Source organism: Capra hircus, chromosome 11, assembly GCF_001704415.2.
Source record: "Capra hircus breed San Clemente chromosome 11, ASM170441v1, whole genome shotgun sequence".
In the NCBI taxonomy this organism is placed as follows: domain Eukaryota; kingdom Metazoa; phylum Chordata; class Mammalia; order Artiodactyla; family Bovidae; genus Capra; species Capra hircus.
The window spans coordinates 70275130-70294807 of NC_030818.1; the positions used below are offsets into that span (position 1 = coordinate 70275130).

Consider the following 19678-nt stretch of genomic DNA (forward strand, 5'->3'; position numbering starts at 1 on the left):
GTTAAATTCACCCATTCCAGTCAATTTTAGTTCGCTGATTCCTAAAATGTCGATGTTCACTCTTGCCATCTCCTGTTTGATCACTTCCAATTTGCCTTGATTCATGGACCTAACATTCCAGGTTCCTATGCAATATTGCTGTTTATAGCATTGGACCTTGCTTCCATCACCAGTCACATCTGCAGCTGGGTGTTGTTTTTGCTTTGGCTCCATCTCTTCATTCTTTCTGGAGTTATTTCTCCACTGATCTCCAGTAGCGTATTGGGCACCTCCTGACCTGGGGAGTTCATCTTTCAGTGTCGTATCTTTTTGCCTTTTCATACTGTTCATGGGGTTCTCAAGGCAAGAATACTAAAGTGGTTTGCCATTCCCTTCTCCAGTGGACCACATTTTGTCAGAACTTTCCATCATGACCCATCCGTCTTGGGTGGCCCTGCACGGCATGGCTCATAGTTTCACTGAGTCAGATGAGGCTATGGTCCACTAGGGAAGCCCCAAAATTGCTCAGAACAACCTTTTTAGAAATCAAATTATTTTCAGTCTCTTGTCTAAACTCCTTAAGCAAAATTCACACCCCTTCCCACAGCCTGCAAGATCCTGCCTGACTGGGCCTCTGCCTCCCTTCCCATCCACTCTTCATGACCGTCCTGGCCCTTGTGATCCTTTTGAGCCACACTGGCCTTTGCTCTGCTTCATTAGTATCATCAGGTCATTAGCACCATTTCCCACTCCCGGCAATGCAGTCCCTGCCCCTCTACAGCTTTCCACACGGCTGGCTGACGTCTCTTCTCCTTCAGTATCAGCTTGAATATCTCTTCCCCAGAGAGGGTTCCCATGGCCTACCCATCAAACCAGGTCACCAATGTCACCTTCTGTTCACTACCCTAACCCCAGGGTCTTAGTAGAATCTCTGAACATTGTTCACTAATCCAAAGCTTGCATGGGATTTTGGCTGAGAGGGGAAGATGTGTGTATGGAGTTGCTACAGTGCAACCTAAAGGAACTAGTAATTTCCAGAATGCCAGGAAATTCTACCTCATCCCATCTTTCTACTTAAACTTGGTGATCTATTTTGCACTTCTTCAGCATACATTTATTAGCACTTACTATGTGCCAGGCACTCTCCAGGAGATAAAATAAGATAGACGCCCTGCCTCAAAGAATTAAGAATTTAGTGGGAGAAGTTAGCAATGCAAACATAATCACCAATGGGGGAGATGAGTTCACCATTAAAGGTGTATAGTGATTACCAGAGAACCCCAGAGGGAGGCATACATCTTTCTTCAAGGGAGAAGAACAAGCATTCGGGGAAAGTGACATCTGAGTTAGGAGGAATTGCTCAGATGGAGAAGATGAATCTAGCCCACCAAATTGGGTTACACAAAGGCTGTAGCCATGGCTGCATGTTCAAGAAACTGCAAGTCATGGTCTTCAGCTAAAGATGCAAAACACACAATGATGCTGGGAAAGTGGGCTGAGCTGGGTGTGCACAGGCTCAGTTTGAACCAAAGGCCATGGAAACCAGTGAAGGTTTAGGATTAGGAACTAAAGGGAGCTGGGCTCAGAAAGCTAACTCTGGTGGTAGGGGTGACACTAGAGACAGATAATCTTAGAAATTCTTCCTTGCAATTACTCTTCATAGCTATTATTTATGTCACAAATTACTATTGGGTTTGTTTGCACCTTTGCTTTGCTGAAAGGGTTTCATCTTCTCTTGGGATGTGGGGGCTTCCCTGGTGGCTTAGATGGTAAAGAGTCTGCCTGCAGTGCAGGAGACCTGGGTTCAATCCCTGGGCCAAGAAGATCCCCTGGAGAAGGAAATGGCAACCCAGTCCAGTATTCTTGCCTGGAAAATCCCATGGATGGAAGAGCCTGGAAGGCTACAGTCCATGGAGTTGCAAAGAGTCAGACACGACTGAGCAACTAACATATCAGGCATCAGGGATCTCCAGAGATACTGTCTGCCTCCAAAATTTGGCCTGGTCAACCCCTTCATTGATAACTTTCCACCCAACCTCTATGGCCAATTCTCCCAAACTCTTTGGGATGCTCTTTAGCTCCTAAGAAACCCACATATTGTTTTATGTACCCAATATCATTTGACCCTCACAAAAATGCTGTTTATTAGACAGCCTCCCTGATTTATAGAATAGAGAAGCCTGTGAAGATATGTCTGAGTTTATACCATCAGCTAGTAGAAGAGGAGAGTGGAACCTCCTTGCACTTGGAACCTAGTCTCTCTGCGCCTTAGGGGTCTCATCAACACAAACTGAACATAGTGGTGCCTTGGGTCTGCTGGATTCATAACAGAAATGAAAGCCCTGGATCAAGGATGGAATTGTCACCGAGAGAAAGGGGTGGTGCTAAAAGGGGTGGTGCTAGAAGGCTTGGGATTCTTCCAAGAAGAGAAGGAACTAAAGATCAGTTAACTTTTTTTTTTTTTTACTCCAGTACTCTTGCCTGGAAAATCCCATGGACAGAGGAGCCTGGTAGGCTGCAGTTCATGAGGTCACTAGGAGTTGGACATGACTGAGCAACTTCACTTTCACTTTTCACTTTCATGCATTGGAGAAGGAAATGGCAACCCACTCCAGTATTCTTGCCTGGAGAATCCCAGGGACAGGGGAGCCTGGTGGGCTGCTGTCTCTGGGGTCGCACAGAGTCAGACATGACTGAAGCGACTTAGCAGCAGCAGCAGCAGTTGTCACCCAGGGAGCTTGTGGAACATGCTGGATCCAGAGCCCCACTCTGAGATCTTCGAACTCTGTAGGTCTGCAGCAGTGCCTGGAAGTAGCATAATTACCAAGCTCAGTGTGACTTTGATGCAGAGAGTCTGCAAACACAACTAGCCCGTGGTAAATATGAGTGACTGGCTGTGGACAGTCTACAAACAAGGAAACTGAGGCCCAGAAGAGGGACTGGCTCATGCTCCCATGAGTCTTACTAGTGGTAAGACAAGTCCTCAAACCAGCTCTCCTGACTCCTAGAACAGCATTTCCTCATCCCACCCTCTTGGCCTCTGAAGCCAGGCCCTCTCCACACCAATTTACATTTTGAGTAGGAACCGAAGATGCCAGTTCTTTAATGAGGTTGTCCGCGCTACGATTTATGAGGCCAAAGCCCTCAACAGGACTGGTCTCTGCCAAGCTTAATTTACACAGTTCCCAGGCCTTCCAACACCTCCATTAACATCAGCGTGGTGGCGGCAGCTGTTAGCCTGTGCGCATTGTTTGACTACACCCTCATCATGTCACCATCCATTTTCATGTCTCTGGGCTTGTTTACCCTTGAACACCTGATTCTTCTCGTCCTGGGAAATGGTAAGTTTCCCCTGGGAGCCTGGCTCAGATTCCAGCCCCACTCCTGACCTCCCCACACTCTAGAAGCTGGCCTCCTCCCACCATAGTCTCTGCTTCTCTTTCATTTAAGAGCAAGATCTGCAACCCCCCCTCCACTGATGCAGCACTCAAATTTTCCCCCTTTAACAAGTGTCATCAGTTAGGCAAGAGCAAGCAGGTGGGAGACAGCCCAAAAGCTGATACAACTGTGCCTTTTTTAATGTCACATAAATCACCATAATTAAAAATTAATTAAGTGCCCTAAAATTTGACATTCGTTTAAAAAAGAAATTTGAGTTAGGAGAGTTGTGTAGATTTTGTAGCATGAAGTCTCTGAGACACGGTTGAAGGAGGGGCGTAGGTGTGGGTTTCTGTTTTGAATGAGCAATTAGGGAGAAGGAATCATTCCCAGCGAGCAAACCCAATGAATCACTCAGTGTCAAACGGCGGTTCACGTAACCTGAGCAGGGCTACACGCATCTCAGGTGCAAGTCTGCATTGGCTTCTGCCTCACCCAGAGAGGAGACAAACAGGCAGGCAAGTGTGGCGTGCTGTTTCAGGAGAGAGATTCCAAGATGGAAGTGACAGATGACCGAGACGACGGCCGGAGACAACAGGGGAAGCTCGCTGGGTGAGTGACTTGGCAGCAGGCTCCAAGGAAGCCATTAAGTGGTCAGCATTAATAAAAACAGCAAGAACCCTATCCAAGCAACCCTTTAAACAGATAGTTACCAACAACCACTGCTCAGAACTCCAGAATCAGTATGTTGCAGACGGAAGGGGTCTTGGAGGTTAGGTCTGAGACCACCCCCTCACTGTACCAGGGGGCAGTGGAGAACCATGGAAGTAAAGACCCACCTACGACACATAGGTGCTCAGGGCCAAAAGCTCCAGCCCTCCAAGGAGGTGGCCCTCAACCCTGCGCTCATGAGAATCATTCCGGAAGCTTTTATCTGCTTATCTTCTTCTCGGCCGTGCAGGGTCTCCATTGTGGCACACAGGCTTTCTCTAGTTGTGGCAGCAGGGGCTACTCTTCATTGCAGGGCACAGTCTTCCCTTTGCGGTGGTTTCTCTTGTTGCGGGGCACGGGCTCTAGAATGCAGGCTTAGTAGTTTCGGGGCACGGGCTCTAGAACGCAGGCTTAGTAGTTTTGGTGCACGGGCTTAGTTGCTCCGTGGCTTGTGGGATCTTCCTGGACCAGGGATTGAACCTGCGTCCTTTGCATTGGCAGGCAGATTCTCAACCACTGGGCTACTAGAGAAATCCCCCAGGAGCTTTTCGTACCGTGGTACCAAGAGTCTGTCCTCCAGAAATACTGGTTTCTTTGGTCCATGTGGGGCCCGAATATCAGCAGTATTTCTAACTTCCCAAGTGATTCCCTGGGCAGTCAGGGTGCTGGTTCAGAAGGTGATCTAACATAAGTAATGGGAGAAGAACCCCATCTGAGGTCACCTGACCAAGTTCTGGGCCTTCCCTGTGGTTTGCTACCTGTGAGACCTAAGGCAAAGCACCTAGCAAATAACTGGTTGGATTTTGTACTGCCTTGCTGTTTAGAAAGCGTTTCTTTCTCCGTTATTTAATCCCTTGAATCCTCATTCTTCTGATTAATCAAATGGGAATAAGAATAACTGTTCTGCCGGTTTTTTATGAGGCTCAAACAGAGAAGGATTTGGAAAGCACATTCTAAGCTATTACAGTGCTGTACAGAGGTAAGGAATGATGGTGGCTCACTACTCCCTTGTCTGTGTGCTAAGCTGCTTCAGTCTTGTCCGACTCTTTGAGACTCCATGGACTGTAGCCTGCCAGGCTCCTCTGCCCATGGGACTCTCCAGGCAAGAATACTGGCGTGGGTTGCCATGCCCTCCTCCAAGGGCATCTTCCTGACCCAGGGATCAAACCCACACCTCTTGTGTCTCCTGCATTGGCAGGTCGTTCCACCACTAGTGCCACCTGGGAAGCCCGCTGACTTACCCGTTTTTCTGGAAAGAACTGCCTCCTCAAAGGTAATAAATAGATTTCCATAGAGAAGACCCTTACTAACAACAACAACAACAAAAAAAAAACCCAGCATCAGTCTCCCCGAAGGGACTTGATCTTAGCTCTCCCTAATCTTTCTGTGATTAGGGCATTTGGTGTTTCAGTGGTTTCCATGAATCACCAGAACCTGTGGCTGGAAGACCTCAAGAAGTGGGTGTTGGATCTTCTTTTCCAGGCTCTGTCCCTTCCTTGCTGCACTGAGGCAGGCTGCGACCACCCAGGGCCTCAGTTTACCCTATTCCACAAGCCAGAATTATCATTTCACAACCACAAAAAGGATGTTGTTTCAGAAACTCGGGCCCTTGATTAAAACCGTTCACCAAGGGTACTTTCCTCCTTGAAATTTATGGGCCCCATAAAAAAAGAACTTGAGAAGGCAGAGCGGTTGTTTTTTGTTGCGCCTCATTAGTTTTGAGTTTGGGCTGGCAGTAGAGATCAGAGTACCAGGCGTCCATCTAATTGAATCTCTCACAAGCATAAAGTTCCCTGTGGTATGGAGGAGGCTATGCCAGGGAGCCTGTAAGTATCCAGCTGGGAAAAGGAGATGAGGAAGAGTTGGTAGAAGCAGGGCTTCTCTGGACTGTGGCTGTGCAGCAGAGAGGTCCTGGGGATAAATGCCAGGGCACCCAGAGAAAACACTAGGGCATCCAGAGAATGAAAGCAGCACCCCTTCCCATGACTGGACCCCTCCTCCATTCAGGTTTGTGAGTAAAGGACAGGGTACTGACTCCCTGCCCTTTTGTACCCATTATCACCACTCCTAAGCACATCCTCCATACCACCCATCACCTGGTAGGGGGACCCCATAGACAGACAGGGTGCAAAAGATAGAGATCAAGATGTGAAAATGTGGGTTTCCACCAATCTTTCAGCAAGCCATGTAACCACCCTGAACCTTTGTATTCTCAACTGTCAATATAAAGCAGGCATGATGATCGCATCCATAGTTAATACATACCACAGTTCAAGTCCCAAATACTGAGGTGAGGAGACCTCTATACCAGGCACTGTTGTAGATTCATGGAGGCAAGACTTGATCCCTCCCTTCAAGTCACTTACAGTTGGGTGAAGAAGACAGGCATCCAAACAACTAGTTGTGTGCTAAGTCGCTTCAGTCATGTCCAACTCTGTGCAACCTTATGGACTGAAGCCTGCCAGGCTCCTCTGTCCATAGGGTTCTCCAGGCAAGAATACTGGAGGGGGTTGTCGTGCCTTCCTCCAGGGGATCTCCCTGACCCAGCGATCTTTTATGTCTCCTGCAGTAGCAGGCGGGTTCTTTATCACAAATGAGAGGGCGACCTTGCAATGAGAGAGCAACTCAAAGACTGCAAAAGGCAACCCACACCTTACTTACTGACCCCACACCTTACTTACTGACCCCACACCTTACTTACTGACCCCACACGGAACAGACACTCTAAGGCACAAAAGAAGAAGAAAGCACCAAGGGAAATATGTAGGTTTGGACTACATACAAATTTTAAAACTCCTGGATGTCAAGATGCATTATAAACAGAATATACAATACTGGGGGGAAATGCCAAGCATGTGATAAATAGCTTCACATCCTTGTTAATAATCTCATACAATTCAGTAGGAAAACATGGAGAACCGAAAAGGTAAACTGGCAAAAGGAAGTGGGCAATTCCCCAAAAATCAGAGTAAGATAAAGCTAGTAACATGTGGAAAAAAATATTCACCCTCACTAGCAAAGAAATACAAATAAAACAGCAGGGAAATACTTTTAGTTAAAAATCACGATAATGTTCAGAGCTGGCCAGGATGTAGTAAGAGGGGCATGCATGTATGAACACAGCTGGTGAGAGTATAAATTGGATTAACTTCTAGAAAGCAATTTGGCAATATGTATCAAGGGCCTTTAAAATGTGTATACCCTTTGATTCAGTAATTCCACTTCTGGGAATCTATCCTATGAAAATAATCTGAAAGGCGGGTAAAAATTCATGCTCAAAGATAGTCTTCAAAGTGTTATTATAAACAGTCTAACAATCTGATTATTGAATAATGTTGAAATAAATTATGGTACATATCACGTAGTATTGTAGCCATTAAAAAGTATTCTTCTGGGAAATTTTTAAACCCTAGAAAAAGCTTGCAGTATAACCTCAGTTGATTTAAGCAATTCACACATATGACACAACTCTACACACTTTTAAAGCACAGGACGAAAACAAAAGAGAAGTCTACCGAGATGTTAAAAATTGTGGCCTCTGGGTAGTGGGATTCTGAGCATTGTTTTGTTGATTTTTACCCTGGTTTTGAACTTGAGACAATAGGCATATATTTTTTCAAATGAAGGAAAGTAAACGAAACTGTAAAAGTAACAGCTATTTGGGGGATGACAAGTAATTGGTGTATGAAACATGCACGTGTTCATGAAAACACATGATGAGAAATAAGGCCTGATCATAAGGTGTGAATAAAAGAGGACACAGCTTACATTTGTTTCATAGGCTGGGGAAAACTTTACAAGCATTTTATTTTGCTCATGTTTTCTTCGGTAGGACTGAGAATGAGGGCAATAAGGTCCTAAGTGTATTTCATGAGCATGTATAAGGCATAAGAAAAAAATACTTTGGAAACTAGAAATCACCAAGCGAAAGTGAAGGAGAATTTTTCTTGTTATCCTAAATCCCTCCAACCTCTTCCTCCCAGGACTCCAAAACCTTGCTGGCTGTCATCAGGTCTGATTCCCACCTTGACTATCTTGTCACTGTCTTATAAGAACCCTGTGAATACACTGGGCCCATCTAGATAATCAGGATAACCTGCCACCTAAAGATCACAACAAGTTACATAAAATAACATATTTCCAGATTTGAGGGATTGGGATATGGATGTTGATGGGGAGGCATTATTCAGCCAGCCACTGATGGGTCACCCAGTGTTCACAGTTTTTGTGAACTGGACACTGGCTAGGGCTGGAAACACACAGAGGCTCAAGCAACTTGGTGGAGAAGATGTTCTGGGAATGGGTATTCTAGCACCAGGTTGCATCCAACCAAGGCCAGGAGGATCTGGAGGCCAGGGGTCGTGGGGAGAGACCGAGAGAGGTGAGACAGGAAAGGAAATTTGGACCCAGATCACAGAGGACATTTAAGAACAGTTTAAAGAGTTTGGATCCGATTCCCAAAGGAAGCAGAGCCTGTATGTTTCCCGTGCCCAAGAGCTACTGAGAATGTCCAGCTAGGCTGGGGGCCGATCTAACAGTGACAAGTGGTCACCTGCCATCAGCTGACAAACGGAGCCCTTCTGGGCCTAGCCTGTGGAGAGGGCCCAGGGCCACCTCCAGCAAGCCCCAGCCGTGAAAGGGAGAGGGAAGCTTTGTGGCCCTGTAGGCTGTCCACCTGGCACACTAAAGCCACAGGTTGGAGGACCCCGCAGTGTTGGGGGCGCATGGCTCAAAGCTCAGGCCACTCTACCACTGACATCACAGCCAGGGGTCTGTGGGGTCAGGGCTCTGACTTCCTCTCTGCCTCCTGGTGTTAACCCTGGTTTGGGCCAGACTGAAGCCAGGGTTGCCTCAGGCCGTGAGATACGAACGGTATAGAGAGATGCCTCTCTATAGCCTTCCTGTGGGACTGCTGAGCTGACCAGGGTTGTGTCTCTGTGTGCGCTCCAGGATCATCTCCAGGCTCCAAGATGGCCTTGCAGAGTTCCTTCACTTGCTGGAACGGGACAGTCCTTCAGCTGGGGCAGGCCTGTGACTTCCACCGGGACTGTGCCCAGGGAGAAGACGAAGGCCAGCTGTGCCGTGAGTAGATGGGGCTGCCCCACCCACCCCACCCTGTGCTCACATCCCCTCCTTCCCCCCACCGCCCAAGGTCGGCAAGCTTGAGCAACCTCCCTTATGTCCCATGACACTTGTGTTCTCTCAGTGGCAACTTTCAAAATCTACACAAGTCTTCAAAAGATGGAGCTAAGACCCATGGCCTAGAAAAAGCGTCTGATTAAGAACCGAGCCAGATCTTCTGTTATGCTCTCGGCGCCCTCATGCATAGAGAAAATGTGCAGATTGTAGCCCAACCCGAGCGTGACGCGCGAAACCTTCGGGGCCCAGACCTCCTCCACTTTTTAAGCCTTTCTTTCATCACCCACGTGCCTCCTTTATCCTCACAGCCTTCCGTGCACCCCAGCTCCAGCCACATCAAACCTCCTCTGAGCATCCTCACACCTTCCTGGCTTTGTTTGTGTCCTTTCCCTTCCCAGAATGCCCTTTCTCATCTTAAGTCACATCTGCTCTTCCAAGACTCACTTCAAAAGTCAGTCCCTCTGAGAAGCATCTTCTGACCACTGCCATCCAGTACAGTTTATTCTTCTTCCTCCGTGCAACCCCACCCCCGCCCCTCATCCATGCACCGTAATATTCATTACTTTTTAACATCTTTTGAGTGATATAATTTACATACCATACAATTCACTCATTTAAAGTGTACAATTTAAGTGTAGTTAGAACTATGCAGCCATTACCACAATCTAATTTTAGCACATTTTTATCACTCCAAAAAGAAACCCTTGGCAATCTCTCAATTCCCTCCAATCCCTCCCCCTTTGGCTTCCTCCCCCTCTTCCCTCCTCAGCTCCCGTTAGCCCTAAGTAACCACTAATCTACTTACCGTTTCTATAGATGTGCATCTCATACGAACGGAATCGGATAATATGCGGTCTTTTGTGATTAGCTTCTTTCACTTAGCATAATGTTTTTGAGGCCCATCCATGTTTTAGAACATGTCAGTACTCGATTCCTTTTTATCTCCAGAAACTGTTTTATTGTATTGCTGTACCATATTTTGTTTATCCCTTCATCAGTGGATGAGCATTTGGGTTGTTTCCACTTTGGGGCTGTTGTGAATATTCATATACAAGTTTTTGTGCAGACAGATGTTTTCATTTCTCTTAGAAATGAGATTTCCTACCTAGGAATAGATTTGCTGGGTCATATAATAACTCTATATTTAACATTTTAAGGAACTTCCAAGCTGTTTTCCAAAATGGCTACACCGTCTTACATTCCCACCAATAATGTATAAGGGTTTCCAGTTTCTCCATATCCTCATCAACACTTACTGTTGTCTGTCTTTTTTATGTTAGCCATGCTAGTAGGGGTGCATCCATTGCATTTCTTGGAGGTGGTTTCCATGCCTCTCTCCCCTGATGTGGACAGAGTGGGTCTGGTCCTCTTCCCCATACCAAGATCTCAAATGATTGCTGGTGCAGCACACGTGCTCACTGACTCCTTGTGGACTAAAATGAGTGCATGAGTTGGGGAACCTGGGCTCCCCAGAGGACACAGCTTGCTGAGGTCTCACCAGGAGTTAGGGGCAGAGTTGACACCCAGCCCAGTGCTCACTCCACTTGAAGACGGTGTTCTCAGCAGCTGCCTGGGGAGGAGTGAACACTCTAGACATTTCTTCCAGGAAAACCGCAAGCACTTACAGAACACATGTAAAGTGAACTAAAAAGTGCACTTGATCCTGGAGCACAGACGAATAACACAGCCTCTGTCTTCGTAGAGCTGAAAATCCAACACACAGGCAGGGAGTGAAACAAGGGGACCATGGCTGGGAAAGGACACAGCAGCCTGGGGTGCTCTGGGGCCCTGGGCAGCCAAGGCAGTGCCCCTTCAGACACAGTGGCTCCAGGACACTGGGGCCTGCCTGCCAAACAGCTCTAAGAAGTTCACAGTGTCCCCAAGGTCATTTGGAGGACAAAGTTTTCCCTTAACAGAAAAAAGGCTTTATATATTCCCTTTCAAGTGAAATAGTAAAGAAATCCATTTTTCAATTTTAAAATCTTCCTTTTTATGCAAAACTTTCCAGTGACATTTTCCAATAACATTTTCCAATAATCATGGAATAGTGGTTGTTTAGATAAAACTTGGTAATGAGCTACAGGTAAGCCCTTGGCTTGTTCCACACTGGTCTGCTCCTGGATTTTTCTCCAAGCTCTCGCTACGCACAGGGACCAACAAGAAGCCAGGCCCAGCTGTGCTGCCCCGGACCCAGCCTGTATGCGTGTCTCTCTCTAGTTATTTGTCTCTATGGTATTTCCAGCAGTGCCTCTGAGCTGTGTGACTGTGCCTTGGCCTTTTTAAAGTTTGTGATATCCACTTCCCAGCTGGGACACAGGTCAGGCAGTCCGTGCCCTGATTTACAATTGGGAAAATGAAAGCACAGAGAAGGTAATTGATTTGTTTAGGGTCACGCAGCGTGTCGGGAACAGAGCTATGATTAGAGCTTCAAGCCTGCGGGATCCAGCTCATTACTGTGGGTTTAAGGCACTTTCCCACCATTTTGGGGCTTGCCATTAATGGGTTTTCAGGGCCAACTCCAAGCTTGAGGGCAGCCTGGTTCCAGTAAGGAGGGTGGGCACCTGAAGCCCAGAAGCCTTTTCAGCCAGACTTGAAAAGTCGTTCTGACCAGCTGTCAGAATGACCGATCCATCCTGGAGAACACCCCGCTGAGCTCTTCACTACAGAAGTCGGTTGATAGAATGAAAGTCCAGTTAGAAGGAGGGTTATTCTGATCTTTTTGCCACTTTGATCTTGGTCATACTCTTGGTAAATATCCTTTTTCTTTTATGGGCACCCCTATTCTCTCAGCATTTAAGCTGTTTTCCCCATCACACTGGCTAATGTTGATTCTGGAAACCAACCCCATGAAAATAATAACAATAGTCATAGTAACAACTAACACTGAGAATTTTCTGTATGCTAGGAGCTCCTCTGAACACTCTTCATGCATTAACTTATTTCACCCTCACAGCAATCCTATTGCAACAATGCTATTGTGCCCATGATACAGATGAGGAACCTGGAGTCCATCAGCCTGCTGGCCAGTGGCTGAGCAGTGATTCAGATCCAGGCTGGCTTCAACTGCAAGCCGGACCCACTAGTTACATGAGTTTCTGGCAGTTTCCAACACAACTCTCAGCACATATCCACGCAGGAAGAAGAGGCCAGGAAGAGGCAGGGAGGTCCAGAGCTCTTCTAGGGGTCACTCAGATCACTCGCCTCCACCCTCTAGGCCTCAGTTTCCTCATCAGTAATATGAGTTGGAACATGATGCTTGCTGAGGTGCTGTTGTCCATGATGTGTTAAAGATAATGCTCTTGACCTCATCTGGTCCTTCCCCAGGTGGTCTGGAACTTGTTGGAACATATTCTCTGAGCAGTAGTCATTTTAAGATTGGTGGGGATGTCCCCATAAGGATCACTAAACTTAAGCCGGGGTGTTCAACCATGGTTGAAATTCAGAGGGAAAAAGTAGGCTGTATCCTGACAACTCCCAGCCTCAACTCCCGACACTTTCCCCATACTCACACTAAGCTTCATTCAGATTTATCAGGCTCAACCTTGAGGGGCATTTCTGACTGAGACGAGTCGGGGACCTGAAATGGAGGTGGCACTGCTCTTGTCCTTCTCATCCAATCAGGAACGTGTCCATTCACATCCCATCCTCCAAGCCCACCACCATACACCATACACCTCTTTCTAATTAAACATAGCCAGTTCATGTCTACATCCCCGAATACAGACCCACTGAAGGGTGCCTTCAAGGTTCCCTCTGTGTTCTGAGCAATGGCCTTGAAGGCACGCAGTGTCCCAGAAAAGGGTCAGGTTGCCCCCCTTCATTCCTTGGGTGGGTGGTGGATTCACTCAGTGTTACAGGCAGCTTACTCCCCCTCCACGTACTCAATAATCTCATCTCTTTATTGGGATACTCTTCCTGTCGGGCAAAAACAGTTTGTTTGTTTGTTTGTTTTTTAGGTTTATTTCTTTATTGTAAAATAAAACACATTGGTTGTAAAATATTTGGAAAATCAAAAAGTACACGGGAGAAAATAACTATTGCCCCAAACCCTCCCTTTTAGACACTCAGAGATAACCATAATATTTTGATGTATTTCTTCTAGCATTTTTCCCATGACTCTATATTTTCAAGGAAATGTATAACACATATTTATCAAAAACGTTAACAGAGTTGTCACACAGGAAAGAAACGGAGTAGTGTCGTTTGGCCTGGAGTTTATACTTGGCAGCTCCTGCAGCTGCTGCTGAGGTCACATCTCTGTGACCCGACCAATTTGTCTCTCTTAGAGTGGAATCAGGTGTCATAATTGCCGAATGTTGTGGGATTGACTGACCCACACATAGCCGATTTGGCCGTCCAGCCAACGAAGTACCTGGCTGCAGCCCAAGAAGAGGGTGGGTTACAGCAGTGCCTTTCAGATATTAAGGTGTCTGGGAGTCATGTGAAGAGCATTAAAAATGCAAATTCTGATTCAGTAGATGGGGGAAGGGAGGGGAGACCTGAGATTCTGCACAGCTCACAGTTTCACTGGTGATGCAGGTGTGGCTGGCTCCTGGACCACACTCTAAGTGGCAGAGAGTTAGGGGACTGAAGAAAGTGAAAGTGTCAGCACTCAATCGTGCCCTCACGCTTTGCAACCTCATGGACTATAGCCTCCCAGGCTCCTCTGTCCATGGGATTCTCTGGGCAAGAATACTGGAGTGGGTAGCCATTTCCTCCTTCCCGACCCTGAGATCGACCAACTCCCATTTCATTCAGCAAATAAGTATTGAGGCCCTGCAACATGCCAGGCGCTGAGTAGGTGCTTGAGATGGATGAGGTAACATAACACCTTAGATCCAACGCGGGGTGCCAACACTGCTCAGCAATGGTCTTAGCAGCAATTTTCCCACCCCGGCCTGATCCACCAAGGGCTTGATGCTGGCACCCACCCCACCATCTTCCTCAGGACTGGCTCCTGGCTGAGCACATGCTCTGATGTTCTTGCAGCGGTAGAAATCCTCTCCGCACCACTGCCCACCCTTCAAGGTTTTAGTTGTCACATAAGTTGCCCTTTGACCTGTTTTGGCCTATTTCGTCTCCCTTTATTCAATCATCCAAAAAGAAAGGGGCTTCTGACCTCAGCTCACCCTGGATCCTATGCCAAGTTAGGACAAGAATGGGCTTCCAGAAGGTGGAGAATGCCAATGGCTTTCCTCAATCCTGTCTCTGTGGAAGACCCAGGCATTTCCAGAGAGGAGCAGAGGGACCCATCTCTGGCCCCTAGGCAGTGTTGGCAGTTTCAGATGTTGAGTTTCCCTGCCTAGATATGACTGATGATTCACAATGCCACCACTGCTGTGTTTACAGAATGTTTCCATACTCTCTGTCTTACATTGTCCTCAAACAGCCCTGTGAAATATGCACTACCTTACCCCACTTTACAGATGAGGGAAGGAAGTGACTTGTCTGAGGTCACTTACAGAAAGCAGAGAGGTTGGGACCAGAGCCCAGGTGTCTGGTGCTGATGAGGCACCAACACCAATAAGTCAGGCTAAGTTCTCTCCCTCCACTTACTGGAAGAGTGAGGAGGGGGCAATATGCTGTGCAGGACCCAGCTCAGCCCCGCGTCTTCCTTCTACCTGAAGCCCGTCGTTGCCTGCTGGAATTTTCCATCTTGGTCTTGGTTTAAGCATATGTGTGAAGGATGTTTTCTGGAAGGTCGCTTCCAGCTACCAGTTAGTTTTTGCTAAAGAAGTGAATGTGAAATTCCTTGAGGGGGGCATAAAAAATAAAATAGAAAGATCTCCTTTGCTTTTGGATTTTTAATCAGAGGAACATGTGGGGCTGCTGGGGTGGGGGGATGGTTTCTTCAGGGGGGTATAAATGGGAAGAGATGCTCAGAGTCAGTGACAGCCTGTTTTAATTTATAATTCTGCCTCTGTGTGAAATGCACAGAGAATCAGGGGAAAATGAGTAATAATTCACTAAGGTGCTGTCACAGCCAGGAAGTGTTAGGGCCCTCGTTGTCAGCCTGCTGCTGCCAAGAAGGCTGAGACAAAGAAAGGACACTGGAGGTGCTGGGCCCTGCTCGAGAGCTCCCGCATGGAAACAGGCCTGGCCGGGGTTGTTGGGCACCATCAGGATAGTCGGGAAAACCTACTAGCTCCTCAGGGCTGAGAGCCTTCCAGCCATTCTATGAGCGAGCTGAAGCAAGGGAGCTCTCTCTACCCCTCTGCTCCTGTCCTTCTCCGTGGGCCATGGGGAAATATATGGTCTCTAGAACTGACGGTGGCCTCTTTAATGGGACCTGAGGTCGGGCTGATAAGGAGAGAAGTGCTAACAGGACCGTTTATGCTGAGCCAACAGATGATATAAAGAGGCCCCAGGGGCTGGGGTTGCTTAGTCAGGATAGGCTAGGTTATGCTGCAGTAATAAACCATCCCCAGATTCCAGTGGCTAAAAATAACATTTATGGTTCTTCCTGTCCACTGAGGGTTGGGGGGAGGGGCCTCTACCCCACAGGATCTCTCCTGCTGGCAGAAGCGCCATCTTCCTGCAGCAGCGCTCCCAGGAATGAGAGTTCTCCTTGGTCACTTCAGCAGGAGAAGAGAGAGACTGAAATCTACACCAGGGCTTTTCACAGCCTCACTCCAGAGGAGATGCACATCACTTCCACTCACGTGTCACTGGCCAGAACCAGCCATGGGGCTTCACTTAACTGCAAGGGGATTGGGAGACAAAGGGAAACAGATAGTTTTGAGCAGCATGTGTCTCTGCAGACAGAGGTGATTTGAGGGACCCAAACCAACCACCTCCCAGCCAACACTACCACTGCCACCACCACAGTCTTATCATTGTGCTGATCACTGGAAATGTACTTCAGTGATATATATATATACACACACACACACTGGCTTTTCTAGGGTCCTGTTCATGGTGGATCTGTGTGAAGAGCACAGAATTTACAAGCAGAAGAGGCAGTTCTCTGGTGATCCAGGGGTTATGCCAGGGACACAGGTTGGATACCTGGTCCAGGAAGATCCCACATGCTGTGGGGCAAGTGAGCCTGTGTGCCACAACTACTGAAGGCTGTATGCCCTCGAGCCTGTGCTCGGCAACAGAAGCCACCACAATGAGAAGCCCGACCACTGCAACGAGGAGTAGCCCCTGCTCTCCACAATTAGAGAAAACCTGTGCACAGCAGCAAGCACCCAACACAGCCAAAAATAAATAAATAAATAAAGCAGAAGCTGCTGCTGCTGCTGCTGCTAAGTCACTTCAGTCGTGCCCGACTCTGTGTGACCCCATAGACAGCAGCCCACCAAGCTCCGCTGTCCCTGGGATTCTCCAGGCCACAACACTGGAGCAGGTTGCCATTTCCTTCTCCAATGCATGAAAGTGAAAAGTGAAAGTGAAGTCGTTCAGTCGTGTCCGACTCTTCGTGACCCCATGCACTGCAGCCCACCAGGCTCCTCCATCCATGGGATTTTCCAGGCAAGAGTACTGGAGTGGGTTGCCATTGCCTTCTCTGAATAAGGCAGAAGAGCTGGGTTCAAATCCCAGCTGGGTTACTTGTTGACTCTGTGACCTTGGTCAAGTTGCTTAACATCGCTGAGCCTCTGCTTTCCCATATATAAAGCTGGGTTAACAATACCCCATGCTGTGAAGTTATTATTATTTTCAGAAGATCAGAAAACAGAAGACCAGCACATGTACAAGTTAGAGATTAGGCTTCTCTTCACTATGAGTGGCATTAGACACTGTGGGTCTGGTTAGGGAGCTGTTATTAAAGAGAATGGTCATGCCTGGCTAATTTTACTTGATGTTTTGGGTTTAGCAGTCCCGGCAATGACTGTGCCCCTCTGCTCTCCCTGCAGGTAAACTCCCTGCTGGTTTTTACTGCGACTTCGAGGACGGCTTCTGCGGCTGGACCCAAACCTCACCATCACCCCACATGCCCCAGTGGCAAGTCCGGACCTTAAAGGATGCCCAGTTCCAAGACCACCAAGGTACCACCCTCTCTTCCCTTCCCTGGTGCCTACCTAGCCACATGACAGAATTGGGGCACCACCCTGAGCCACTGGACCTCTCCGCCTCTGCCCTGGGGTATGCCCACACAATTTCTTCAGACCCCCTTGGGCATTAGAGTGATTAAATCAAGCCAAGGCTGATGTTACCTTTTGATCCTTTGATCCTTAAAATTAGAACTTTGATAAAAGATTAGCTAAAAAATAAGAACAATAACAATAGTAATAATCTGACAAGTTTGTTGAAACCTGCTGTGTATTAGGCACAGAACTCACTGAGAAATAAGGAAAACTGTTATTTTTCCTTATTGCACAATCTTTGCTTGGAAAGAGAGGAATTTTGTACAAGGGACTCCAGCTGGAGCAAGTAAACACAGGGGAGCAGAGGGGAAGGGAGAGAGACCCCCTCCATCCTGCAGAGAGGTAGGAGGCTTTATAACGTGGGAGACTGGGACTCAGGGAGGTCCTCCTGTCATTTGCCCCAGGATCGTGCCTGGGAACTTTGCTGTATCTAGACCATTCCCTGGGGCCCAAATTCTTCAGCCAAACCCTACCACTACATCCAGCTGAAACTGGCAACTCCCACCCTTCCCACATTGTAGCCCATCTTCTCACAGGCCCTGCTTGACTGCCAGGGGGTATGGGGTCTCCACATACCCAAGAGATGCCACCCACACTGGGCTGACTCCACACCTGGGAGTGCTGGCCTGGACATGGGGTCAGAGGTGGTCTGTGGGGCCTGTGTAGCTCCCAGAGCTGGTCCTCTAAAGAGGCCACACCATCCAGTCATGGGCCTCTCCTTGGCCTGTGCACCACGTGGGACTGAGGCTCATGTTCTCCAGGTTTTCTGGCCAGGGGATGAGGCACAGGCTGATCTGGGCTCCGGAGAGGGGAGCAGACAGTGAAGGTTCTGAGACCATTGGAGGGCAAAGCACTGGCATGACTGTAAACGGGGGACAGGGGTGGACCTGGGGAAGTCCAGCATGCTTCAGGCTGCTCCTGGGCTATGAGCTAAAGCTGGTGGCCATGGGAGATCAGGGAATGCAGTAACCCAGATGTATGGTGCTGGAATGTCACAGGCTGTTTAGAACAAAGACCTCTGCACAAGCCTAGTCTCACAGTCAGTGATAAGCAGGCTATCTTACCCACTGGAAGCAGAAGCAACAGCGTCTTCAGTCCCGAGGCTAGAGAAGAATAGTGCGGGGCCCGTTAACCTTGCGCCCCAAGGCCCTTCAGTGCACGAGAATGGTGCAGTTTTGACTCTTCTCCTCTCTGCCCAGGCCACGCGCTATTGCTCAGCATCACTGACGCCCCCACCTCTGAAAATGCCACAGTGACCAGCACTACATTTCCCGCGCCCATGAAGAACTCTCCGTGTGAGGCAAGTCTTGGTGTTCCTCTAGTTCTCTGCCTGCTCCTCCCACTTCCGGGCACTTCCAGGTGAACGCGCACAGATGAGCAAAATAGACTGATGGTCAGGCTGCTGTTCTCCTGTGGGAGAACCAGAGGACCGTTTGCACCATTTTCTAGGCAGACAGTAGCTACCAACATGGTAAAGTCCCGTCTTTACCATGGCAGAGAATTTCACCTTAAACACCACACTCAGCTGCACTGAACTATTTGCAATAGCACTTTGATGGCAGCAAACCTCCAAAATATTTCCAAGACATAAGAGGTGATGGTAACAGCAACTTTCTACAGAATCCTTTTAAAAGATGTCGGTCTCTTACAATACATTTCAAAGTTTCAAAGCATCAACACTTTGACTTACATAAATATCACTAAGGCATCAATGACAGTTGGTGAAGTGCCTCCAGAGCCACTGGCCCAGACAGACAGTGAAGCTGTTACCCCTTCAGTGTGGGAACTGAGGGCCTGGTGCCAGGATTCTTAGCCCAAGGTCATATTCTCTAGGGACCAGGAGATGAGCTTAGACCCCCAGGAGGGCCCAGTGATTAAGCTTATGGACTCTGGAATCAACTACCTGAGTCCAATCCAGGTTCCATCCCTGACTGGTGGTCTAATTTCTTTTATCCATTAATAACATTTCAGTGCCTCAGTTTTCCCGCCTGGAAAGTAGAGACTCAGAGTGCCTCACCAGGGAGGTGAAGCTTAAATAGGTTAATATTTGTAAAGGGCTTGTCATGCGGTCTAGTACAGAGTAAGGAGCACAAATGTTAACCAACAGTGTCTGAAACTCTGTATAAATATGCAAAGAAGAATGGGGGCGGAGAAAAAGAACTTTAGCCAACAACCAGACCGTGCTTCTCCACGCTGGCCCAGCATTGCGACAGTACCGCGCACATTGTAGGAATTCAGGACTGAATTTAAATTTGGCCAGTCCTCTCTTTCTGGAAACTCACAGGAGAAACTCCTTCCTGGCTTCTTTCAGGAAGAGCTTTGTGCTCTCGGAGCAATTTGTTGCCTTTCAAGTTGTGGATATTGTGAAACTGACCACATTC

The 19678-nt window shown here is 47.9% G+C and overlaps 1 protein-coding gene across 1 annotated transcript in view; it reads left to right on the forward strand.

Annotated features, from left to right (window-relative positions):
- The window catches only part of ALK (anaplastic lymphoma receptor tyrosine kinase), a 728920-nt gene that overhangs the window by 594981 nt on the left and 114261 nt on the right, over nucleotides 1-19678 (forward strand). The window contains exons 6-8 of the mRNA XM_018055482.1: nucleotides 9019-9150; nucleotides 17067-17198; nucleotides 18497-18597. Of these exons, the coding sequence (XP_017910971.1) occupies nucleotides 9019-9150; nucleotides 17067-17198; nucleotides 18497-18597 (365 nt within the window). The remainder of the gene's footprint in view (nucleotides 1-9018; nucleotides 9151-17066; nucleotides 17199-18496; nucleotides 18598-19678) is intronic.